Source organism: Rhamphochromis sp. 'chilingali' (assembly GCF_963969265.1).
Source record: "Rhamphochromis sp. 'chilingali' genome assembly, chromosome: 5".
Classification (NCBI taxonomy): Eukaryota; Metazoa; Chordata; class Actinopteri; order Cichliformes; family Cichlidae; genus Rhamphochromis; species Rhamphochromis sp. 'chilingali'.
The window spans coordinates 17,736,443-17,764,026 of record NC_137932.1 but is presented as its reverse complement, the minus strand read 5'-3'; the positions used below and the strand labels follow the sequence as shown (position 1 = coordinate 17,764,026).

The window sequence follows — 27,584 nt, the reverse complement described above, 5'->3', positions numbered from 1 at the left end:
CCTGCCATGCTCCAGTTGTCCCTCCCTCTATAAAGCTACACATGGTTTCTGTCTAAGGAGGTTTAGCTTTATCAGGCTCTGGATGGGGAAGGGATGATGCCAGAGAGCTGCAGGCAAATGTGCAAAAGTTAGATGAGCTTTGATCACCTACCTTCAGCATCGACAATTTTTTCAGAATATTTCCAATAATCCAGATATTGCATAGTTATTTTTTTTCTAAATTTTAACAAAGATTGTTTTATTCTTCACTACACTGGATGTGAATGAACATCTTTTGTGCATGATTTGCTTCTTTTTTTCAAATTTGGAGGTGCTTTTTTTTTCTCACTTTCTCTGGAAATTTGGTCACCACTGGAACGATGCGCATGAATGACCCATTGGTACACTGCTGACTACTTCTGCTTTTCCTTTGCACTTGATTTTGAGAAGAAAAAAAAAAATAGACCGCAACAAGTTGGCAATACTGCAGACGATATCTGGAGCCAGAAATCATGAAAGGTAAAGAGACTTCACCTACAACATTACATCTTAGCATCTAGAAATGCAACTTTGCCCTGTTTCACCAACTTTTGAACATGCAAAAGATCCATCTGATGAAAACGTAGGTGAATTTCCCAGTGTGGAAAACACTTAGAAATGTAGTGAGAAACATTATGTCTCATGGTGAGATGCAGACAGGCACCTGCGCAGGGCACTAGCAATCACATATGCTTCTCATCATCTCTGAAACCTGGCAGTGCAGATCCTGAGAAAGTGCACGTGTGTTGTTGTTGGATGTGACACTTTGATGAGTCATCTTTAAATCTCTGTAATGCGTACATGCGTGCACCACAGCCTGGTCTCATAAAACTTTAGATACTCTCTAGCCATGCCAATCTACCGCAGATTGAATTAATATTCCGCTTAAGATAGGGCGGGTGAAAATATACGAGTTGAATTTGAGTATTTTTACAACAGTCTATGCAAGGAAAACTGCCAACAGCTGTGAAGAAAGCAGAAGTACTTAGATAGTTTCCAGAGATACAGTATGCACAGCAGTCACGTGGGGGAGTGGATACAGAGGGAATGACTGAGCAGGAGTGAGAGGGAGAAGCCAAACAGAACTAACAGCTTGAAAATATGTGGAGATGTCCTCACATATTCATTATCATAACTGATAATTATTTTTTTTTACTTTGAATGATCTCTTTTAACTTTCAAGTTTTATGTTTACCATATAAGAAGAGTATATTTACTGGAAATATCAATCTCTACCTCTAACTGGTACATCGAGCTTAAATGGGGGAGAAGCTGCACATGAACCACAAGGCGACACAGCAAATTAACTCCAAGAACAGTACTCTTCTCAGCCACACAATGCAGGAGGTCTGTTAGTGGTTTCAGTCCAGCCCAGCCAGAACAAAACATGCTGCCTCATACATTCCTTCCAGAATGGAGAGGAGAGGGAGAGTCCAAAAACAAGGAGGTGCAGGGAAAGGAAAAGCAGGCAGACAGGTGTATGGCTGGCAAAGGAAAAGGAAAGAGTGAGCAAAGTGGAGGCCTGAGTGCAATTTTTGCTGTGGAAGCTTTATATAAATTTACAGTCAACGCATCATGAATTTGAAGTGAAAGGAGAACAAGGACACTGAGTATCTGGAAGCTGTGTTGGCTTCTTGTCACTGTATTCAGAGTGCGTTTCCTCATTTGTTTTTACTAGCTTGGATTCATAATCTAAATGTTTCTCCTGGGCATTTTCATGTTTCCACACTAGAGCTGGCAGCACAAAATGTTGACTGTGATGTTGAATCTGCAACTTGATCTTTAATTAAGACCTTAGCAACATTATAAGTTCCAGCTATAACAGTGGCTGTTTGTTTATTTTTCTTCCCTCTTCTCACCACTTTTATGTGCAAACAGAGCTTAATTCTTTCACTGCATCACAGTTCGGATACTTACATTACCGGACTTCGATGAACCATGTGGACTACATACTAAGTTGTTTATGAAAAACCTTTGACAGGGTCATAGCAACTTGTTGAGCCCCTGACTGCACAAAATACTAGATTCTTCTAGTTGTAGTTGACAGTTTAACTCACACAAACACAAACAATGCCAAAACTAAGGTAACGGCAGTGCCCAAATAGAATTTGATACTGAATTTGTCAGACAGACAGCAAAGCCTCCTGCTACTGACTGAAATGTTGCTCTCTTTCCATGCCACACCCAAAACAAAACCAAAAACTCTTGTTTACCGTTTTAGTGTAATTAATTAATAATAGCATTAATTACCTTTATTTCTACATCTCTCAGTATCTCTCACAATCAGAGTTACATGCTGCTTCCTAGAATTGACAAAAAATAGCATTAAAACATTCCAAAATCCATGAAATGAGCTAAAATAAGAACACAAAAGAACAAATTTAAGATGACATCATTTTAAAAAACCAAATACAAATAGATAGATATAGATTTTTTTAGGTTGTTTAATATTAGCTGAAAAAGTTTGTTCCACAGCATTGGGCTTAAAACTGTGAAAACATGGTCCCCCTTTGTTTTAAGCCTGGGCGGTCGAACCTGTAACAGTAACTACAGTAACAGTAGCTCAGTGCAGTTCAGGTGGTAGCGTCACCTACTAACTGGAAGGTCAGGGGTTCAATCCCAGTCTGCGCGAGTGGGTGTGAATTGGTGAATGAGGCAAGTTGTGGAAAAGTGCTGTATAATAACTGGTCTATTTACCATCTTTTGGGTATGTGGCAGTACATGGTGTTAGACATTTTGAGATGGATAAAATGGAGCCATACCATTAACAGATTTAAAAGTAATCAGAAAATCTTAAATTGTTTCTGTAGGGAATGGGAGGCCAGTGTCTTATACACTATAAATGGGAAACTGCTGGATCATTTAGGCATGTATACAGTGAGTTTCAATGGCAATGGTAGATGAAGATAAAAACATAAAATCCTGTGTGCGTTAACAGCAGCTTAATTGACAATGTCAGTAAAAACAGCAAAATATAATAAAGCAAAAACACGACTAGTAAGTGTAGACCTTTATGAACAACAATGTTTTGAGTCTGTTTTTAAATGTTTGCACAGATGCACAGACATATCTGATCTCAACTCAGTGATCACAGTGGTCGAATCTGGAGGAGATGAGGGTGTGAATAAGCTGTCATATTACATGGACCAACTAGTCTGACCTCAGCCATGTTTCTAATCTGTGCAAACAAGACTGGATAAACACACTAGTTGAAACTAAGATGACGATGAAAAAAACACCCAGGTTCAAGCAGGTTAATTTGAATGGATTCTTAGTTATCCAAGGCAAGTAATGTAGCTAATTTAGCTTATTCTGTTAGCTTTGCAGGTAAGTTTTTGGACTCTGAGGTATACTGGATTAATTTTTATGAGTTTTAGTTGAAATCCTTACAGAGATGTTATTATTTAATAGGATTTTGATCCATTACTGTTTTGTTTCTTATGCTGCTGTTGTTTTTAGTCGAGCCAAACAAAGGCATTCAAGTTTTTGTAGTACTAGTTTCTGTGGTGCGGCCTATTTTGATTTGGTACAGTTGAGCAAACACTGGTGTTAATTAGACTCCAGAACAAAAAGAATAAAAAATGAAAAATGATGTCCAAGCTGTCAACTGTACACTTTGGCTAGAAAACCTTTGGAGTGAAAAGATGAAGAAATGATTATAAAATATGAGGGTGAGTAAATACAGAAAGGCTTAGTTGTTGAAGATTGTACATTTCCTTTGGCCTTGCAGTCTTACTGTATAAAACTAACCAGGCCTTTCTTGCTTCTTTTTTTTACTTTCTCAGCCTGGTTTTCCAAAGCAGTTTAATCTAGAAAAAACATCATCCATTTACTGGATGTTAACTGCAAAGATCTTGTGTTTTACTGCCTAACCACAATAAAAGAGTGCTCTATTGAAATGGCCTTTCTATACATTCTGGTTCACAGTTTGCAGCGACACATACCGACCATTTATATTCTTTTGCAGAAACCACGCATTCCAGTCACAGGGCACCTAAATGGCTGAGATGTCAACAAAGCTTTAGAAAGGGACTCATTTTACTTTATGAGTTGTGGTCAAGACCTCCACTCTGATCTGGAGGAGGCCCCATCTCCTAACTCTGGTTCCACTTAAGGCTTGGATTTGCAGGAGGAGGAGATTTTACTGGTCAAAACAGCAGAATGAACCAATGAAGGATGGGAACATGAAAAACTATTATGATGTGGAGTAGGCATCTCTATTTGAACAGAAAATTGGATAATGCAGTGAGTGATGTGGGGAGGTCAGAGGGCATACAGAGCCTGTTATTTACAGAGGATAACATTTTGCACAATGCCTGTAGCGAAAGTAAAGTCCAAAGGGAGAAAAAGGGTGGGTATGGGGTTTGGAAAGTCCAGAGCCCCCTGAGATAAAACCTCAGCAAAGGAACCACAAACTGAAGTGGTGCTGCTTTCACGAACACTAAAAGTCAGAGAGTAAAAGATCAGAACGACATCCTGAGATCTGACTGTTAGACTTCACAAAGTTTCTATATATATTTTAACCTTTCTTCTGCACACTTTTCCCTTAGAAGTATATCAGGGACACAGGAAAGGCTGTTCAAAACTGCTAGTGTTGATATTTGTACATCATCTACACACGAGGGCTTTGACAGCAACAGGAGTTACCTGTGGATGCTTGTCTGCATGACTCAGTAGTTTTTGTCTGTGGCTTTCATGGTAAAGCTACAGCATAAAGCAATGCCCCCAAACCAGTCCACCAAGAGGTGGCTTTCAGAGTTTGGTGTGGAAGTGTAGCTGATCTCTGCTCCATCCAACACCTGTGGGATAAATGGGAATGTAGACTGCGAGACCACTTTGTGTGAACGGGACCAAGAAAAACTTTGCAAGAAGAATGGAGGCTGTTGTAGCAGCAGATGGTTTTTGGCATTTCTGGCTGTGTTTTATAATCTTTATTCCTATTAGTGTTCACACTGAGGACATGAACTATTCATCGCGCACAGAAATACCGAATGTCTCAAATGTCTCACAAAGAATGTCCAAAATATAAATATATTTTGATTGTTTTGTACTTTTATTCTTATTTTTAATCTTGTTGGACACGAAATGTATCTATTTCTATTTCTAGTCCTTGGTTTATGATTGTTTTCTGATTATGATGCATCTTTATGTTGCATATTCTGTCCTTCACATGTTTCCTCTAAAAAAGCAAAGAGTTCAGTGATGTTTGTTTACCTAAACTGTGTAAATCTGTTGTATATAATAAGGTTCACACATTTTTAAACACTTTTTTTAGCTGTTTAACAAAATATACTAACGTCATATAATGAGTATGGGCTTTGCTTTAATTTGAAAGATTGTAAACAAATATTGTATTAACCACCATGCCTTCACAGCCATGGCTCAAAAGACTTATTTTAAATCCTTTGTGAATGAGGTCTTTGAAGTTTGGAATCAGGGGACCACCAAAGAATGGAATTTCTACTATGATGTTTTTCCAGGCCTCTAGTTCTTCTCTCCTAACTCTAACTCCTCATTTTCCATTTCTTTGTTTGTCTTTCTACCTTCAGCTTTCTCTTTTAAGTGAAATCCATTCTTGATCGATTTGAGATCAGTTGATTAACTCCAGCGTCGCTGCATATTTCACCTCCTATCTTTCAAAAATTCCTGGCTTGCTTTTGCTGTATTTGTTGGGTCATTACCAATCTGTGCTGTGGAGCACCATCCAGCTGCAGCCAGCTGAATCTTCCTGATCCTTATCTTAGTTTAATCTGTCTAATGAGCGAATGTTCTGAACTATTTTCTATAGTGAAGTATTGTATTACACACTTTTTTTTAAAAATAGAAAATTGACATGGCTTCCTCCTGGATAAGGCTCGACCACCTTGCTTGACCATGGAAAGCATCCTATGATCATCCACGACCTTGGTCCTCTGTGGACCTCAAACTTTTTATGCAAATAGCCACATTCATCAAATAACTGTGACCTGAATATGTTTTATACGCAAATTGTGCTTTCACATGTCCAAAAATATATATACCTAACTGCATGTACATTAACAATGCTGAAAACTCTGACTACTCTATATCCATGTAAGGTCTGTAACTCTGTTACATAGGTCACAAGCACAGTTACCATATAATCAGGGCCAGCTGCTTTCAAGATAACTTACCTGCCAGGGGGGAAATGCCCAGTTATGTGAAGTATAAATGCACTGGGATCTGAAAGCAATGAGATTTTTATGGGTGTAAAAGTAATCTGCATGTGACCACATCCTCAGGGAGAAAGGTCTAGCCAGAGATCTAACCCCTGACTGCTGCTGAGTATGCCTGGGATGTACTGGAATGAACTGGAGGATGGGGTACCTATGTACAGGTGTCCATTACCACAGCTGTTTAGCAGCATGGATTACCTACATAATACCCTTCAGAAGGTTTTATTGTTTTGGTTGGTTTATTAGATAGAAATCTGTTTTTATTTTCTTCACTTTTATCTTATTACACCTCGCAGCAGTTATCCTAAACCCTGAAGGTGTTATTCTCCCTTAATGATGAAATTTGAACCAGCTGAATCAATGTTGCAAGGGTGCTTTTGAATAATCTGACCTTATCAGTGACAGGAAAACAAAGGGTTGGGTTTTATGTGAGCTGTTTATGCAGATGCTCTGTGTTTGTTTAATTTGGAGGGAAATGCTTTCAGACCATAGGTGGTAGGTTTGTGAAGCACCGCAAATTAATAAGACTGCCTTTCCACTGAACCAAAACATCCTTTTAATATGGCAGGGTTGTGTTGTGCTGCTGTCAGATCAGCTCAGTTCTGGTCTGTGTGTGTGTTGGACACGACAGCTTCCCCACTAATGAGACAGACATAAGAGGGGTTTTTTTCCACTGAGAGAAGCGAAAACACGACTAAAAAAAGGCGCAAGTCAAAGGAAGCAAAGGAGAGTCATACATGTAGGGTTGTTCGATATTTCTTGTTGAATACAGTTTTAGAATTTGAATTTCAACTTCCAGTAACAGACAGTGTGCTGGCATTCAAACATATTTATACCACAAAAGTCCAAAAGAATTCCAGGAATTCAGTTTTCCACCAAGTATGTGCTTTAGTCAGGGTGGGAAGGTCTCTGAACAGGATTTATACCTCTTTTAGACAGACATGAGGGCTCTTCACTAAAACCCCCATTTAAATGTATTACTACTTTTAATTTCACTGTTACAACATGAAGCCAGTTGCAAGATTTTTGAGCAATCCGTAATTTCGTTATGGTTTGTCAGGAAAATGGGAGATAGAATTGCACAAACTCTGTTTTTACCTTATGTTGTAAAGTTCTGAACACAAAGTTCTGAAAATTGCTTGCTGTTTGCAGGGTTAAATTTAGTGTTTTGGCCAACTTAGGTCAGCAGAAGAGACTTCAGAGTCCCAGTTTAACTAGTAGTGGAAATTACAAATTCAACAAATGAGTCATGGCTGAAAGATATGGAGGGGACAAGCTGTTAGGCAACAGTGCTAACCACCGTGTTACTATGTAATGATTTATTTAATGATGTTTTTATTTAACCCATTCTGGCACTTGTGGCCCTCCATACAGCACAGAAATCATGAAATAATTAATTAATTAAAATGGGAAATAATTAACTGAAATAGGGACATCAATAAATGCATCATTAATTAATTAAAATTACCGATAAATAATTAAATGATTTGAATGACACAAATTTAATTTAATTTAACTGATGACATGTTCAATCAATTATTTATTTATAAATATAGTTAATTCACTTTGGCACTTGTGGCCCTCAATACGGGTTTGGTTTTAACTTATAAAGAGCGTTAGAGAAAAAAAAAATACCAGTAAGTGCCAAGTGTTGCAGGTATTTAGTTAAACAAGCACAGGCTGCAGATCACATCGAACACTTCAGTAACAGCTACACATTTGTGAAAGCTAATGAAAAAGATTTTCTGCTGATCAGAGTAGCTGGCCACCAGGTGCAGATTATTATAAAAAGTCTTTCTTGCCACTGTAAGCATGGCCTCAGTCCATATTAACCTGAAGTTCTTTCTCTCACTCTTTCCCCTTTCTACTCCCTCCCCTTTTCTCTGCCTCCACCCATCCTTATGTCAGCCTCAGTGTTTTGTGACTTGTCCACCCAGACCTGACCTCAGCCATTTCAGCACTGACTCACATAAACATTTACCTCATTGCTGCTTTTGCAAGTGTATACTTTCTTCTATCAAAACTTCACTAACATTGTTCTCCAAATAGATCCCATGGTTTAATTTCATTTGACCTAACCTAACATATATTTTCCCTAATTTCATCCAAGCCTTGAATCCCTGTTTGTTTTCTCATTTGTGCCATGTGGAACCAGAACCCAGTCATCTAAGGGCAACTGTGTGTGTCTGCATTACACAGACATTTCTTTTTTTTTTTTTCAACAAAAGTTGTACTAAAACCGTTTCTCTAGTTTAAAAAAAATTAATGTCTTACAGTCCACCATTAGTTTAATTCTCCTGCTGTTTTTTGTCCTATTTTTTCTCACTAGCGGAGGCCAGACCTCGCCTGATGTTGAGATGATCTTGTGGCTAACTGCAGAGACTGATCCATAGCAGAAATTCCCCAACATGTTTTTGCAACACAGAAACATTTAAGGCAGTTTTGACTTATATAACAATGCACAAAAGAGACCAAAGTTATGTTGCACAGTGGAAATCTCAGACCAAACAACTCTTACACCTGCTCATTAGCATGTGGCAAACCTTTCACTAAATGCTGCAACCTCTGACTCTTTTTTCCCACAGCTGTATTGTGCAAAGGAGTAGTTCCTTAAAAACACTGTTTTTTTATAGCTCTAAACATTCATTACATAGTCTAAATAAATGTCCATATCTTTGTCAAAATGTCACAAAAGAAATACTAGACATGCTACGTTGCTGCTGAAGGAAACATTCAGGGACTAATAAGTCACCAACAAAACAGTCAAAGTAATCATTTAATGTCACATTCCAAAAACAATCCATAGAGATGTTTTTCACTCTAAGGATTCCACACGAAGACGGTTAGGATGGAGGTGCGACAAACACAGCTATCATTCAAACAGGAGACTCTCGCTGCAGATGGCTGCTCCTCCCTGAGCCTGGTTCTGCCGGAGGTTTCTTCCTGTTAAAAGGGAGTTTTTGCTTCCCACTGTCGCTAAAGTGCTTGCTCATAGGGGATAATATGATTCTTGGGTGTTTCTCTGTATGTATTATTGTAGGGTCTACCTTACAATACAAATCACCTTGAGATGACTGTTGTTGTGATTTCCAGCTCCTCTTCTTCAGAAACAGTTTCCCCTGTGGTCAGCATGAGTGATTGCTAAACTTCCAGCTCCACACCCACAGTGTCCCAGGTGCAGTTGTATGCTGCACATTTAATAACGTGCAATAAAGCCCCAGCACTTACTTACAGCTATGAAAACGTGAAGTCAAATGCATCTGGGGATTTTTAAGTAATCTAGCTTCATTTGGTTTGTTAGGCACTCTGTGGTCATATCAAGTCATGCTTACTCCAGCCTTTTCCATGACTGTGTGTGATAACAAATTTCTCAGACTCACAAACAAACACATTTTCTCATGCTTTGTACCACCATGGGACTGGTTTGTCCTGAGTGAGCAACAATTCAGAGAAAACATCTAAAAAGAACAAAAACATGCATTTTCTGGGACAGCAGCTTCATGCTGTGTGCACTCGGTACAATGCACACTTCAAGGGAAACAGGGAGGCAGCTGGTTTGTGTGATTTATGAGAGGAGTAATAAAACCTCTTTGTGGCTCCAGAGGAGCTGAATTTCACTCAGCTTCATTTTTTAAACGTCTGCTTTTTGTGTCTCTTTGACAGACAACTATGGTGGATATGAGAACCAGCTTTTCAAAGGTAATGATCAAGCTCTTTTGTTGTCCTTGGTGAAGAGCCATGGATGTGAACCAGTTCATTATGCACGACTGTCAATTTGCCCTCACTTGTATTCACATTCTGTAGACACAAATTTAACATTGAACAGATGCAGGTTTAATTTTCTCCTGAGAAATCAAGCTAACTGGTCTCAGAGACAAGCAAATAAGCCATGTGCTGTATTCATGTTACTTCTTTCTGACTTGTAAAAGCAGTGATATTGACATCCAGATCATAACTACAAGTAGGATTTTTTTAAAGCTCCTGGTAAGAAGCCTCGGAGAAACCTCATTTTTATTGGACAGCATGTATACAAGCTGTCAGAACCCAGTCAGTTAATTTAAGGGTCCCTTGGAATACTGTTTTACCTGCTGGGTTTCTCCACAAATCATGTTGGATATCTTTGGACTAAAAATGGTCTTTCTGCCTATACTGGAGGTTATGTGGCTCTGTTGACATAAACCACATTCACACTGACTGCAAATAGTGGCCTCGAGTAAACTTCTCGGCTGATGTAATTACATCCATAGCCTGTGAGATTTATCATAAGAAACCTATGATTACAGCTCTGTTTAATAACAAGTGTGTGGAAACTAGCCTGTTTAATGGATCAACATTGACTATTCAGATATGAAAACTTATCCATCACCTTTCAACCCTTATGTGCTTCTTTTTAAGCCTTTCTATGACATGGAATGAAGATTTAAAGAATTGAAAATGACATAATGATGAATAAAACTTGTTTTATCTTTTCAACTTCTTTTGTTTGCATTTTCTTTGTTCTTCAGAGGAGGACTTCACTGGAGAGGAGGAGGAAATGCCTTCATTTAGAGGTAAGGGCCACATGAACAAATCTAACAATGAAAAACAGCATCATCTTAGGATGGGCTTTTTTTTTCTTCCCCCAGCAGTGACATATTGTGTACAAATTGTAGGTTTGGTGAGTTTGTTATGTTAAAAAGCTCCAGTCCAGTAATACAGTTTTAAAGTTTGCCTAACGTCAGTCCAATCAATCCATTATTTGTAATTGAAATCGTACCAGTTAAGTTACAATTAACTGAAGCATTTTAGCAAAAATGTTATTCGTAGAGAATAAAATACCAGATGTGAACAATTTTCAAGTTTTATATCAGTTTTAGCTTTGGGACATTATTATTCACTATATACTGACTAAATAGATCAGTTGCATCAGTCGAGTCAATAAATGGCAGAATATTGACAAAAAACCCTCTAAAGTAGCACATTCAGAGATTAAGTGAACATCGTTAGACGATAGAGGCTGAAGAGCACATTTGTTTCTCAGGAGTTGATTGAAAAAAAGAACAAAAAATAATGGAGTTACATTTTCCATGCATATATGAATACAAACACAAATGGAATAGTTGTGTGTCTCTCATATTAACTCTAAGATGATACTGAATAAGTCAGTTTGGTGTTATTCCTGTTGCCCCCAAGCAGGAGAAAATAAATAAAATGAAAAGATTTAAATGTTAAAATCATGTGCTGATGAGCCAAAACATCACGACAGTCCCTGCAGCCGAATCTGATCTGTCCCACTAAGAACTTTGGAGATGATATCTTGGACCAGGGTATTAGCTGTAGATATTTTAAATACTATACATATCAGTTCAACATGTACCTCCAGTATCTGCCAACTAAAGGCTCCAACAAGCCTTACCGTTTTGGAGATGCTTCAGTCTCTGCCTTAGGAACGTGGTTTCTATGTTTTAGCTACTATTGTTTTTGTTTTGTTTAACTAAAGAATCTGGATACTTCTTTTATGAGCGCTTCATTTTACAGTAGCTACAACTAAACGATCAGATCAGAAAATCAATTTTGTTTTTCGTTTGCTAATTTACTCACTTTGTTGACTTTGTTCGTGTGATTTGATCTCCAGGTCGTAGTCGAGGTGGCTGTGTGCGGTGCCAGCAGAGCCATTCTCTTCAACTGGCTGTCAAAATCCTCTATGGATTTGTTGCCTTCCTAATCATAACTGTTGCAGTGCTGGCTTCACTTGGTGAGCTCAACTTGACTTTTGATTTGCTCTAAATGAAAACACAGAGGTCTTCCTCATGCAGAGATTGGTTGGACGCATTCAGCTCTGTGCATTAAAATGAGTGAAAAGCACATCAAATTTCTCTACATACATTTTAGTTGCCTGAATAGTGCACTCCCCAAACTCCCATAGATCAAGTGAATGTGTTCCAGGATTCTGTTGCCCATGTTTTACCTGACAGTTACTCAGCAGCAGCAGGTGCTTTTTACATCAGCATCACTTTTTATTGGGCTTGAAAGCCGTAAATCTTTATGGTTTACAATTGTTCAGGGACATCAGAGGACAGAGTCAGGCAAGAACTGATTCAAAATCCCTCAACACACAGAAGGCTGCATTCAGATACACATCCTAATAAAGCCCAGTTTTGAATTAGGTGTGCCACAAAATGCGTGTGGGCGTTTTGTGTAATTTTTCATTTGCACGTGTGCTGGAAACCTGGACGGAGTGTGCATGTTCATCATCGGCCATCAGCAAGTGGTTTCAGCAAACATTTGGTTGTTAGGAGAAACCACTTTTTTGACCCCTTTATGCTTAATTTCCTTCTTTTTAGACCATTTCTGCACCTAATAATGTTTTTTTTATTTTGCATGTAAAGAAAAGCACACAAATCAGACACCATTCATTTTCAGTGTAGGATTTAAACCACAGTTAGTTAAGAGTTTTAGCAGAATATCAGATGGAAATATGCCTTTGATTTTTCTTTAGTTTTCTCCCTTTATATTTACAAAAATACTATTTTACTGAAGCAAAACTGTTCCCCCAGAAACTGTTCCAAACTCTAAAAAGAGGAAACCTCAAGTATTTCTCTTGTCTCTAATTCATACAGAGCTACACTGAAAATCAAATGCATATTTTACCATTTGTTTTTTTCTACTATAAAGGACAATTAGCTGACTAATTTGACAGCTGATACTGTTGCAAAAGGTTCTCAAATCGCAAAAAGAATAAAAAATATCACTTTTTCCTTTAAAACCTGATCATCAGCAAGTTTAACCACTTCTATAAGGGCAGTTTTGGAAGTTTACTGCATATCTTAACACAATGTTGCAATTTTCCCAGGACTGAATGTCTAAGCAAATTCACCCAAAGTTTAGAGAAGCAGTATCCTGTGCAATAGCCAGAAAGATTGCAAAAGACCCAAGATCTACATCTCAGACTCTACATCCCTCATTTGGTATGTTACATGTTAAAGTTAATGACAACGCAATTAGAAAAAGACTGAAGACGTATGGCTTGTTTGCAAGAGTTGCCAGGAGTCTTGCTATGAGAAATCCAGTTCTTTTTAAAAAGTGCACCACAGCATGGCTTAGCTTTGCAAAATACATTTGAATAACACACACTGACACTGTGTCAACGTCCAGTACAGCTGTGCAGCACCAAAGTACTAAAACTTTAATACCATTGGAAGAAGTCATGCACTTGGCCGCAAATCCCATCCGTGAATATGCACAAGAAGAGAAACAGTAACCTTTGATATTCAATTCCCTGATGAACATCTGTTTTTTAGCAACAGTTTTTTTTCTGCACAAAATATGGACACAGTTTTACCCCTTTATGGAAAAAATAGTTTGGGGAATGAAATGTGTTTTGTCACACTGAAAGCATTATTTTGAAACATATGCCACCAGATGCACACCCCTGCATACCCATAAAAAAAAGATTTACTCATTCACATTCATACATTTAAAATATATTCTGTTGCTTCAACGAATAGAAGAAGCCACAGGCCATGTTCAACTGCACTGCTAGTATGCGCACATGTGGAAGCATTTATATATGCAAACAAACTACAGAACGGCTTCTAATATTGCCCTGGCTCAAAGCTTAGGATGTTAAAAAGCTAACTGTTGCTAAACTGCTGTTAGTCACTTGGGAAATATGTTGAGGGATTATAACCTGACCAGCTGGATAAACCATCATACATAATTAGTGTTTAGGCCAATGAAAACTTTAGGTGTTTTGTTGTCAGGGCTTAAATGACAACTTCCTGTTTTTACTCCTTTAAATATCTCTTATTTCCTGTTAACACCAAGTTACTGCTGTTAATTATTTCCTCCTTACATGATTAAATCTAATGATTTCATTCCCCATTTACCCCAGAGCACTCGGATCGCTCACTGTTATTGTTCCTTTACTTATATATAAGTTATATATATATAAGTACAACTGTTTAAAAATACTTTGAAATATTTATGTGTAATTCTGTGTACTCAGTGTTCAGGAAGGTGGACAGCCTCTCTGAAGAAGAGTCAGCTTACTACAAAAAGATCACAAAGGTCCAGCAAGGAATAGAGGGTAAAGTAACTTTTTTTAATACTCACTTTGATCCTATAAGAACTATGAGAAAATAACAAGGAATAATTGTTTTTTCACAGATAACAAAGTTTTTGCACATTTGTTGAATTGAACTGTTTTACTTACATTCCTACTAACTTCTGGGATTTTATATATTCCTAAAACAGCTTTAATTGTGTTTCAATTTAAAGCATGACAGGAGTTGGCTGTCTGTGAATATTATCACATGGATCAGCACATTTTAACATATTGGAATTCAGGAAGGTTTACCTTACAAGCTTCAGCTGATCGTTTATACATTAGTTTTCTTCTTCTATTCACCTGATTACACATTAGGAACTTGGTTGTGTGGTCAGCTGTCAAATACAGTAATTTAGAGCATCCTGCCTCTTTTCCTGTGCCATCTCACGTCCTTTTTAACTTCCCATCCCAGATGTGAGGACCACATCTAACTGTTCAGGCTGCCTGGATGCAACTCTGTACAGTGAGGAGATCAGTAAACTGAAGAAAGAGTTTGAAGACATTCAGAGAATGATACTGGCACAGGAGCAGGTATGGTGGCCTTCAAAAAAAGCTCAAATAATAAAAGGGGACCAGTAGTTTAAAGCCCAAAGAAAATTTACCACCATTTCTTTCTTCTCCAGGTCCTGGACCAAGCCTCCAAGACCCAGTCGACACTAAAGGATACAAGTAACCGGCTGACACGTGACATCCAAAACCACCTTATGTCAATCAAAGTTCTCAATCAGTCACTGGAAAGATACCTGGATCGGGTGGAGGGCTGGAAGGACGTGGTTGAAGAAACTCAGGAGAAGATAAAAACACTGCTGGAGGATTCGTTTGACATCAAAGCTACAGCGCATCAAGTTAATACAACAGTGGCACACAGGTGAATGAAAAGCTGAGAAAGGACAGATGTGACTAGATCATACACTTAATGGAGCATGCTCAGTGTTCAGATTTATGAATGGAGGAAAGCATTTTGCAACACCAGTAACCTTAAACTATACAGCATCCACAGCCTGCCGGATTATTTCAGTTTTTTCTTAACTCTACGTGTATTCACCTTTAAGGGTGATGCTCATTTATAACTCAGTGTTTTTATTCTTGCACTCTACTAGAGTAGCTTTGCGCGATTCAAGGTTCATAATAATCCTGATTTAGGTTATATTGGGCCTTGGTGCAGTTCTCAATATATCCAAAGTTCTTGTTGGTTGCCCTTGATAAACAAATTATTAGAACATCATGTACATGTGTGCATATGTGTCTGAAATAACTCTATCAGGGATATTTGCCCTTATTATCAACACTGCTGCTAACTCCCATCTTCTGTGATCCCTCTACCTGTTAGTACACAGTGGATAGATGCCCTGCAGAGAAAAGCAGATGAGGATACGTATGTCCTCCATAAATTAACCAGTGACTGGCAGAACTACAGCCGGGTTCTGAGTGCTATCAAGTCCAACACCAGCAGCACAATGCAAACCATGCGCTTCCTACAGAACAACATCGTAGCAGATCACCAAAGGATCGCCATATCCACTGAGCTCTACTATGATCTCACTCACCAGGTTAGTGCATTTGTAAGCTTGATTGTTCTTAGATATTCATAAACAGACTGTGTTAAATAAAAAATCATTAATCATTAATAGAAGAGATATGGTTGTTTACATGGCCATAAATCAGTTAGGAGGAACAGTTATCGGGATTTAAATTGATTCTAAGTTAACTTGTCCTTTGGGGAATCAAATGGTCAAGTTGCAGCTGGACAGTCTAATCTCTTGTAAATCAGTAAATCAAGCAATTTGGGGACGTGTGAGGATAGGATCCAGATTGTTTGGGTGTTTTCTGCAGGTGATGAACTTACAGATGCAGCTAGACAACGTGTCAACATTCACGGACGAACATGAGGAGAACATGCATGACCTTCACTACCATTCAAGGTAACATTCAAAACACTCAATGTCCTTACACTGACTTTCTCATGTTAAGGCTTAATATACTATCAACTTCCTGATTTTTACATTAGTCTGACTTATGTGAAAGTTAAATACTGAAACAAGTGATGTTTACATATCATGAAGTCTATTATATGTGTATATATTTATTTATATACACAGAGAGACATATCATTCCAGCCATCACAAACTTCTGTCCTCTTTAGGTACTATGAGAACCGGACGGGTGAGCGGTTCTCTGCCTTGGATGGTCGCTTGAACTCTATTGAGATGGAAATTGTCTCAATCTCCTCCAGCGTCAATGCTACTGTGAGCCACGTCCAAAGCATGTATAAGTACATCAACACAGAGAGCTCGTCATGCCAGACTCGCCTGGGCAGACACACCGATGAACTGCAGGTTGCAAAAAACACAACAACTATATTGTAGTTTTTGGAGTTATTTCTGGAGACCAAGCGTTTTTCCGAAATGCTGAAACATATTGCAGTTTCCGTCTGGGTCGTACTAGTTGTCCAATACTAACAGCTTTCAGATTTAGAGTCAGCAAGTGAAAATTCTTAAAGTACACACAAAAGACTCCCAGTAGCAAAATGCTTGTTGTAATTTGCATGATCACTTGGGCTAGTGAGTTAGCTTTAAGGTTAGTTAAGCTGATTTTTGATTTGCCACATAAACTTCTAATATTTAGCCCTTCCATTGTTAAATTCCAACTGCTTCTCATTATCTATGCGCCCCCCTCCTCTCTTTTTTTGTGCAGAACTTGAACAACACAGTCTTGCTACTGCTGCACTTAGCTGACACTCTAAGGCAGCAGAACCTGTTGCTGAATGTCCGACTGGACATGGACATCAGGAATTTATCTATGGTGATGGAGGAGATGAAACTAGTAGATGTTCACCATACACAGCTAATGCAGAACTTCACTATACTTAAAGGTGGATGTTGCTGTGTATAAACAACAAGAATAGCAAAGAATGCTTTGCTTTGATTTGTTTTTTCCTTTTACATTTACAACACCATCTGTTGTCAACAGGCGCTCCTGGACCCCCAGGACCCAAAGGGAACCGTGGTGAAAGTGGCCCAAAAGGACCCATTGGGCTGACTGGCAGCAAAGGTGACCGAGGCCCTACAGGAAATCGTGGACCTGCTGGACCTAAAGGTTCACCTGGTCCCAAAGGAGTACCTGGTGAAAGAGGCCCTAGTGGCAGTAGAGGGGCACAAGGTAGCAAAGGAGATAAGGGGTCCATGGGTCCACCAGGCCCAAAGGGTGAGAGGGGCCAGAAAGGTGATATGGGTCCCCCTGGTAAAGATTGTCTTCCAGGACCTCCAGGGTCTCCAGGGATCGAGGGCCAGGCCGGAATACCTGGCATTAGCGGGCCAATAGGACCCAAAGGAAAACAGGGGCCAGTGGGGCCGCATGGACCACCAGGAGTCTCTGGACCTCCTGGCTTGGCGTGCAGCCATGACCGAATCAACAACCCCACACAAGGGACTGTGGCGCCTGCTGCTGGTTCCAAGAGACAATAGAGAGAAACATGGAGTCCAATGTAATTTGTCTCGTACGAAGAAGTTGAAGGGGTCATGGTCCAATGCCCAATTATCAATTTCTATGAAACTGAGGAGGACAATGAAGAACTTAATGAACAAGTGCATCAAATCAAATTTAACATGGGGGAGTTAAAAAGGGTTTTCCTGATCCTGTGCTGAACTAAAAAGGAAGGCCTAAAACTATGACAGAACTGCTATTACAAACTGAACTGTTGGTGAGAAGTCAAAATGACCAAGCCTATAAGCTGACAGTGTTTGGAAAGACTTTTTGGAAATGGTCTTCACATAACTGATGGGTTCTCTTACAGTGGAAATTATACAACAACAACAAATTAATTTACGGAACAAAATAAAAAACGAAATCTCAAAATCAGTAGGAATATAAAAAAAGAAAAAAAAAACATCCATTACTAAACATGAAGTCTTGCCTGTTTAATGTAGCAGAAGCAAAGAATGTGTTTGAGGTTGTTGTCAAGCCGCTAAAACCTCTTGGGGCATAATAAATGGAAGGGTTGTTAACCACAGATTTGGACTTAAGTAGTGGGGTTTTCCATCCAGACTAGCCAAAGGTTTACATTGTCATTCACGACTCTATGGAAAAATATCCACTCGTTCTGAGATTATGTACGCATTGCTGACATAACCTTGCCAATGGGGGGCACTGTTATTAAAGTGTCACAATTAAAACCAAAATCAGTTTTCATTGGAGGTTCAGAGCGGGTACTCTGAGAACCTTTTTTCCTTTAGTGGGTTCAAAGGTGATGAATTGTTTTGTTGTGGGTTTATTTTTCATGTGAATGTCTCTTACATGCAGTGATTTTTTTTGTGGTAAAGTTGTTAGTTGAAAATAGTAAAAATGAAAGCTAAAACAACTGCTGCTGACATTAGAGATCATAATTGTGATAATTCTTAGTGTAAGATAGGAAGCTTGATATCACTCCTATATCTTACAGCATAGAGCTTAAAGTGGTGATAAATCTAGTTTAGCATAAAGACTGGGGACATAGAGGAAAGCTAGCTCAAGTCTTTCCAAGATACAATATGGAAAAAAACAGATTCAGATGTGCTTTTTGATCTTTGGAGATTAAATTAATGCTATTTTCCACTAGTATCCACTCAGCTTGACTCAACTCTATTCACTATTCTAGTGTCAGTCATTTTGAACACCACCTCAATGTACATGGGGTCGTGATAGCGATGCGGCCGAAAGTCCAGTGACTTGATTTGTATGTGCAACAAGCCCAACACACCAATGGAGGACGCTTAGGTGATGGTTTACCTGCTTCTCTGTCTACGGCTTTTTGTCCTTTCTGTGATGGAGTCACTCTCATGACTTATCAAATCACACCATTGGCCAATCAGTGGCATGCAGTCTGTTGATGTCACATTTTCAGATCGACTTAGCTCATTTGGAACGTTGGCCGAGCAGGTACTTAAAGCACCTAGTACCAGGTACCACCACCTAATGGAAAACCCCGAAAAACCGAGTCAAGTAGAGTTGAGCGGAACTGAGTTGTTACTAGTGCAAAAGAAGCATAAGTGCATCACCTCGTATATGTTGACACTGAGAGAGCTTTATTTTTCTCACATCTAGAAAGAAAGCAAATAAGCTCATTTCACTTTATGCGCTACTAATATTTTAAGACGTATGATGCCTGACAGGTCACAGAATTAAAGAAGTTTATATAAATTTATCAAGTATTAAAAATAAAAACACCAAAATTAGGGATAATTTTTCTTTACACTTTGATGATAGATATATGTTTTTTTAATGGTGTTTGGGTCTTAAGAAACACAAATAATCACTGATATGTCAAAGCGAAAGTTTAACAAAAAGAATATCATAAAATGTCTGTAAATCTGGATGATGTAATGAAATGCGACTGGCTTGCATTGAACTTCAATAAATGCTTATTGTAGAGTTTCTACCGTGTCACTATCCTGTTGAACTTCCAAAGATTATGTAAAGAAGGGAGACTGGTTTCATCCCTACATCAAAAGACATGTCACAACCCTTCCCCATTAGATTTTTAAGCCTGATTCAATTGTCTGTATATAGCCTGGTATTTTAACATGAGTATGTATTATCTAAAACACAGATAATTTATAAATTTAAAGTCTATAGTGCAATTAGTGCAGTACAAAGCTGTGCACAAATGAGTCAACAACAAAAAATACTTTTGGAATGTTAAATATCACCTATTTTATGCAACCACAAAGCACTGTAAATCAGACTGTTAGATGTGACTACGATCAACAATCTGCACTGATATCTGAGAAAGGCTTGTGCAGCTGTGGACGAAACCAGATGAAAACCTCCCTGCAGAAGACTGTGGCTGCCCTGATCTCCTGCTGAATTATATTTTCACAGCCTTGCCCTCTTTTTCCCTGTGCTGGAACATCACATCCCTTGTGGGATGTTAAAGAAACCTGACCTCCAACAAAAACGTCCTTCAGAAAGCCACCAAAAATCCCTTATTCCTTCAGTCTCTTGAGAAGTTATAAGCATAAAGCGTTTCCTTCCTATAAAGCTGAAGCAAAAGTGTGAATTTCTGTCATTTTTAAATCATTTAGAAATTCTTCACCATAATTCAAACCATTTCTTGTCTTTCTATTTTGTAGTTGGGAAGCCCTAAAACAGACATGTCTAAACTCTTCCCATATGTAGAGCCATAAATCATTAGCAGTGATGCTAAACTGATGGATGGGGAATTTGCAGGGCAGAGTATTAAAGATATCACCACAAACAGCTATTAACAGACATGCAAACAATTGTGCAACTATGCTACATTTTTATTTGTTTTAAATACTTTACATACGCATCCCTCATTGTGCTTTTTTATTTAAACAATTATCATTTAATTATAGCCTACCTTGTTCACAATGTTCCGATCTTACTACCGCCCACCCTTGATGTCAGTTGCAGGATCATCAAGTGCTTGGACACACTCTGTATCCAATGGCAGGAATTATTTGCTAATTTCAGTTTGCACTTTGCACCACACGCTAACTTGGAAGGTATATTTGAGAACCTTAAACCTAAAACTTGCAGAGGTCACTGGAGGGGGGATTTTAATTACAGTTTCTTTACATATTATGAAGGCTCAGCATCTCTAACCCCAGACTCCTGTCAGAATAACACATAGCCAAAAGAGCAACAAATATTCATCATGTTTACCAGTGAAAATACTCTACTGTTGTCTTTTTGGTGCCCAAGTAAAGCTAACTGATTTTTTTGCTACTTATAGTTTATCTAGTAGATGTAGAAAAGTTTTGATTCACTTGAAAGTTGTATATATTTTTTTTCAGATTACAACACTCAGTGACGCTGTAACATAAATAAGGAGCTGTCTGCTATGAGAAAATGTTCAAACCAAGGCATGTTGTGCTTACTGACCAGTATAAATCAACCCACCAGATTTGCTTTCACTTCAGAGTGAATTAAACTTCACTTTACAGAGTAAAAGCTCCAACTTCAAAATTTTCCTGAAAATCATTAATGGGGGGATGTAACACTTCTTCCCTCCCTCCACACCACAACTGGCTGGTGATAAAGAAGGTTCAGTAGTCGTAAAAGGCTGTATGTGGGCAACAGTTTATTACCAAAAACCCACAGGACCAATGTGTTCTGCTGATTGTGATGTGATGTCATGCCTGCACATGGCTGAACTGTGTAATGTAGAAAAAAAGCCCTGAACATCTGTAATTCACATTATAGGGTTAGGGTTAGTTGTCTTTTCAGCCCTCTTTGCCCTCCCATTTCTCAGGTGATATATTGCAGCCATAAGTAATTCTTTAATGGCCATGTTTAATTTAAACATGCTTACCTTTTTATTAAGATTGGCACCTCAAGCAGTGAAACTATTTACCTCTGTAAGTATAAAAGCTTTATAAATTAGATAACTTACTTTTCAATCTTCACTTGTCTCTTTAAGATAAAATTCTCCATTAAGAAGTCTGTTTGAGGGGTGGGGCGGGTCTTTTAGCTTTCTGTCTGTATGACAACTCGGGTTGTGTAATTTTAAGCATATTGACATTAAACCTGCCAGAAGTGGGAGGTAGCATACAGAGACATTACCTAACCTTCGTCAAGACACACATACATGCACGCACATATACCACAACATTTGAGACGTTAGCTAACTGTTGATTTGACAGGCCCCCAAAGAATTCATTACATAGACAGCTGTAAAAACACTCTGCTTTTCCCTGTGGCTCAGGTAACTCATACTATGTTTGTGTGTGTGAGAGAGAGGACAGATATCACACCTGCTGCAATGTGTGATTAACAAGTCACTGTTAAATAAACACATACTGGCTTACACTTGGAAAACACACACACACACAAAATCGTCACCAGTGATGTGGTAAAGACATTTTGAGGCAAGTTAGAGGCCCAGTTAGAGTAGTTTCACCTCAGCTCCTTCACATCCACCCAGTGTACAGTTCTCTTTATTGCCTCAGATGTCCACCAACACACTTGACTGCCAGAAACCTGACACAGTGCCTACTAGCCCAAAAACATGCATTGCGTTGACTGATGTGATTTGTTGTTTCGTTGCCCAAATACAAACAATTGCTAAGAAATTGAAGTTACATCTATACTTCCTCCATCCCTGTAGAATATACAATATATATTTTAATTATTTGTCAGAAGGTTCAATAAACACAATCCCAGGACAGGAACAAACTCCACCCAACAACTCAGCAGGCATGCCCAGGTGTCCACACCCTAAGAAAGAAAAGGAAAAAACCCACAGCCATCCTCTGGTGGGAGGAGTCACACATAAACACTGATAATAACACTCATGTTTGAAAAAACTGAGATTTATCTGGTCATAATTTCATGGTTCAGGCTTTAAAAGGGTTAAACTCTGACTTTAGGAGAATTCACAGAAATGTTCTATGTTCACATAATTTATATTAAAACACCATATGTGTGTGTATATACATATTTCATGTATCCACACACACACAAATATATACATATATAAATTCAAATACATATATATATATGCATGTATATGTGTAGATAGATAGATAGATAGATAGATAGATAGATAGATAGATAGATAGATAGATAGATAGATAGATAGATAGATAGATAGATAGATAGATAGATAGATAGACAGACAGACATATATGTGTGTGTGAAATATGGAACTGCAATACAGTTGTTAAATACACTATGGTTACATTAAGGTAAGATTCACCAAGTGAATCACCATGTAAAGACTAAGGAGAAAACTGGAAAGGTCTGTGACACAACTTCTGCCAAGTTTCAAGGCTCAGAGGCTCAAGATGAGAGATGGACTCAAACAAAGATTCAACCAAAGACTCAGGAAGTGATAAGCAAAGAACTTTATTTAACAGTGATGAAGTGCACATGGTAAACAGAGCTAAAGCTATGAACTGAGCACGAACTATGAACATGAACTAGAAACTCATAGCCAAGAGGGAAGGGGCAAATAACATGAACTGCAAGGGGACACTATGACGGCTGGGTGCGGGAACTTGACGAGGCAAAATGTGACAGGCCAAGGCATTGTCTGGAGGTGGAGAGAAGTAGGAGGGGAAGCCGAGAGACAGAGGTCTGGGTGAGTCCAAAATTCCAAGCAGTAGAATAGGGAGGCAGTCAGGTGAGAGTGGTGAGTAACAGAGAGGTTTTACCAGCAGCAGCAGCATGAATGAGACCAGCATCCAGGCAAGCAAGGCCATGGCATGGTTGCAATGATCGCTTCCGTGAACCGACTACAAGACAGGAAAGCAAGGTAAGTACAAATTCTGTGATTAGCAGGGTTTGGCGAGCGGTCACACACTAACATGCATTAGCTGACATTCTGGTGGAGACTGGTTGAGAATGTTGTTGGCCTGATTTCCATCAGGTGGGATTCCCAGGAGGAGCCATGAGGGCTCCGCCCAGAGGAGGAGAGCAAAGACTGTGGAAATGTACTGTGACTCACCCACAACCATGACACCAAGATTGTTACTATACAGCTAAATGTATATCTGCATTGCTGTGCCTGGAAGAGGCAACACTTGAACGAAAGAACCATGAAGGAGACTGTGACTATTATGAAGTGCCACCTCTGCTCTAAAGATAACCTCATAAAGTTTAATCCTGCATTTTCTACAACTAAATGTTTCACTCCAATATTTGCAACTTATCAAATACATAAACACACCCATATTTGAACATGTAATTCCTAGAAGACAGTGTTTACAGAGAAATCTTTGTGATGGTGATGTTTCTTTATTTATGGCTATCTGTTAACTTTGTTTAAGGTCTCTTTAGTTTGTAAATGTATGTTTATTAGATGGAAGGAAAGTAATGATATATTGGATTGATTATCATGGTATAGTTATGTAAATAATTATAAATAATTATGTAGTAATGATAAAGAAATGAGCAAAGAACAAAGAACTCACTCGAAAACACAGACTTCAATTTTCATGTTACACACCTGTTTACCTTGAACATTCGCCCAGCTCTTAATCCACTTTCTAAGACTTTTACTCCCCCGGAGGAGAAATGGCTCGGCTAAAAATTCAGCTTCCTGCAGACACCCTCAAGTCAAGTTATTTCAATAAGTAACCTTACATTTAATCCAGAAATGAAATGAAATTATTATAAGTTTGTTTGCTCTGCATAGCTGCAAAGGAACATGATTTTTCCCCCATTTTTTTATTATAACCATGTGTTTTTATGAAGTTTTAAGAGAAGCTGCAGCCAAATAAGGAGGATTAGTCTGCAGCGACCAGCTGGAGAACATTTGGAGAACATTTTTGTCTGCATTTTATTTTTTGACACGCTGATGTTCCAGTGAACTTGCTGTCTGTTGTCAAGGTCTGTTTATGACAGTTGCAATGTAAACTTTCTTCTCATTAAAGTACTGGTAAGAAATACTGATAAATTGTTCCTCAGAAGTGTAAATCAAGGCATTACACAATTTTATGTGGTTTCATATAAATAAAAGAATCTTATGAACAACTCCAGAAATATGTTTAAGAGTGGGCCAAAGTTTCTTTGCCATTAAGTTGAAAATTGGTACATTTTTGTCTCTAGCTTTGATTCAGTTCTGGTTTATTTATATAGCACCAAATCACAACAACAGCTGTCTCATGGTGCTTTACGTGCAAAGTAAAGGCCCTACACTATTCAGGAGAAAATCTTAAGAAGACAGCAGCAACATGATGGTGGCTTGTTGTGGATTGGTGGGTTTTCTCGCTTTGCCTTTTCTCATTGGGTAAAACAGGCCTTATTCTGTCCTTTCCCCATATGGCTGACAGCTGTGAGGATGAGTCCTAAAAGTTTCACAACAATAAAAAAAACCCCAGCCATTTGTTTATAAAGTCAAAAAGAAAGAGATTCCTTCTGACTTTGTTATATCACTAGATCATAACACCAGTATAATTTTACTTTTACCACACGAAACAAGATAATGTCCAGTCTGCACATGTAGTGTTTTTGGATCAATGACAAGGTCATCTCTTTGCTCAGAATTCAACTAAACATCCAGTCTTTCACATCTGCTCCACATTTTAGGATAGGAAGTGTTATTGGGCTTTATGGGGAGCGATATCTGGGTATCATCTGTGCAAAAGGGAAAAGCAAAACCCCTTCTGCATATGATGACACTACAGGGATGCTTAAAATGTGCTTCCTACCTTAAACAAGGTCTGTTTCTTTAAAAACTGAGCCCAGCACATGACCTTGTACAGACACACAGCCAGACCCTTGGTTTACCCTCGTTCAGTGTTTTGGGAGGAGATGGAATATAAAATTAAAGCCCTCGCCTCATTTCCCTCTCTGTGTTTATAATAACAGAAACCCAGCTGCTTTGAATGGACACTGGTGTTTTCAGACTCTAGACTCTGCTGTCTCTGCTGTCTTTCCGTCTCACACTCATTTCAAGTGACGCTCAGCCTGCATGATTTAGCACAGCCGTCCTGACAAGAGGAAATGGGCTGGCCGTTACACATTTAAATAACCTCTATGCTGCTATACATCTTCCTTCACTACAAAAACGCAAACACAACAAAAATAAAAACAAGCACACATATGGGGAATAAAGAAGAGAGGAAAACTGGATCTATGCAGCCTTCATAATTCACTCAGAATAATGTGATGTGTTGAGTCTTTCAGAGATATGCATCCCATATCATCAGCTGCTTTTGTGCATGTAGGGACGTAATCATGTCATAGACAAACCTCAGTGATCCCAAAGACTTCACCACTGACATACAATAAAGTCAACAGTTTTTGATTTTCTTCCTCTGTTTTAAAATTCAGAGTTAGGAGCTCTTTGAGTTTTCACTAAAAGTGCTATATACATGACGACCGCATACCTAACATTGTGTTGGTTCCCCTTTTTGCTGCACAAATGGCCCTGAACTGTTGAAGCGTGAACTCCAGCAGACCTCTGTAGGTGTGCCGATGTATCTGGAGTCAAGATGTTAGCAATCCTATCCTGTCCTGTATGTTGCAAGTGGGGCCTGGAGTGAGTTTGCAAAGCACAAAAATATGAAAGAATGGTCTGGTCCACAAAATAAATCTCAGAGCGAAACGTTAAAACTGCTTCTATAGTTTAAACTTGAAATATAATCAAATGTACCAATTAAAGCTGTAAAGCTGTGTAGCTACCAATGTGTGGTCCTTTGCGTGCGAAAACCGCTGCTTATGTTTGTGTGTAGTCACGTGTACAATCTATAGCAGAACCATATGGCAATGTTGATAATAAATAGTTGTAAAGAATTCTCCTGAGTTAAGAGTTTGGGCGACACAGTGAAATGTGACAAACAAAACTGGTCCCGCATGTCATCATAGGTAATCATTTCCATAGGGAGGATATGAAGCGCAACCTATAAATGTGACAGAGCCTCAAATGTCGAAGGAAAGGTTGTAAGACTGTGGGTTTGAGGGAGCCTGGGTTCCCCACGGAATCACAGTTAAGTATAGGTGTGTGTGTGTGTGTGTGTGGGGGGGGGGGTTTATAAAGTTATTGCCTGAAAAATGCAACATTTAGTGGAGTCATTCCACTACATTTTTAACTGCTCAAGGTATTTATAGCCAGGTGACTGTTTTACTCTCCACAATTCTGGATTCTCATTGAAAATCCACTTTACTGAATGGCCAATGGAAATCTGATTCTCCACCATTTTTTCTGTATTGGATTACACGTCACATGTTCCTTTTTTGTATTCAAACATCCTCATTTTGGTCATCCAGAGAGAGAGAGACCATCGCAGAAGGTAGCTGCTCAGATATTTTTCCCCTGGGATTATGAGCTGCTTATTCCGAGGTGGACGGGAGTTAAACTGGATATTTACTGTACTTGAAATTTAAACTGATGCTCCAAGATGATTAAAGAAGTGTTGGCTGCTACCAAGAAGATGAGTGATTCCCATTTTTGCACCCTGTGTTGAAGGTGCAAGTGTTAAGTAGCTGATATGAATACACAGGAAATATTTTGGGGATGAAACAAGCATGCAGAAACATTTGCTTATCCATTAACTGAGGAGTCTGCTGATAAAATCTCTACCAAAACAAACAAACACGAAATAAATTAAAATTTTAAAAAAAGCAAAACAAATTTTATGATATTTTTTTTGTGTTTTTGTGTTATGTGTTGAGCACTCAAGAAATAAGAAACATCCAGTTTGCAAAAGGAAACAAATTAACGATTAAGGTTCAAGATTTCCACATGGTTTGACTTGTTTGGCATATTTATTCATATCAAAGCATTTTGTTTGACAATGAATGTAATAAACGGGGTGATAACGCAACATATCACCCAC

At 38.6% G+C, this 27,584-nt stretch overlaps 1 protein-coding gene across 1 annotated transcript; it reads left to right on the top strand.

Annotated features, from left to right (window-relative positions):
- Positions 1-19,691, top strand: scara3 (scavenger receptor class A, member 3). The gene is made up of 12 exons (XM_080882054.1): positions 1-498; positions 9,876-9,911; positions 10,718-10,762; positions 11,827-11,946; positions 14,200-14,280; positions 14,714-14,832; positions 14,925-15,169; positions 15,632-15,851; positions 16,135-16,223; positions 16,445-16,637; positions 16,996-17,173; positions 17,272-19,691. Exons 1-12 carry the CDS (start codon positions 492-494, stop codon positions 17,763-17,765), a joined length of 1,827 nt encoding a protein of 608 aa, XP_080738180.1. The 5' UTR covers positions 1-491; the 3' UTR covers positions 17,766-19,691.
- Positions 19,692-27,584: the final 7,893 nt, after the last annotated feature.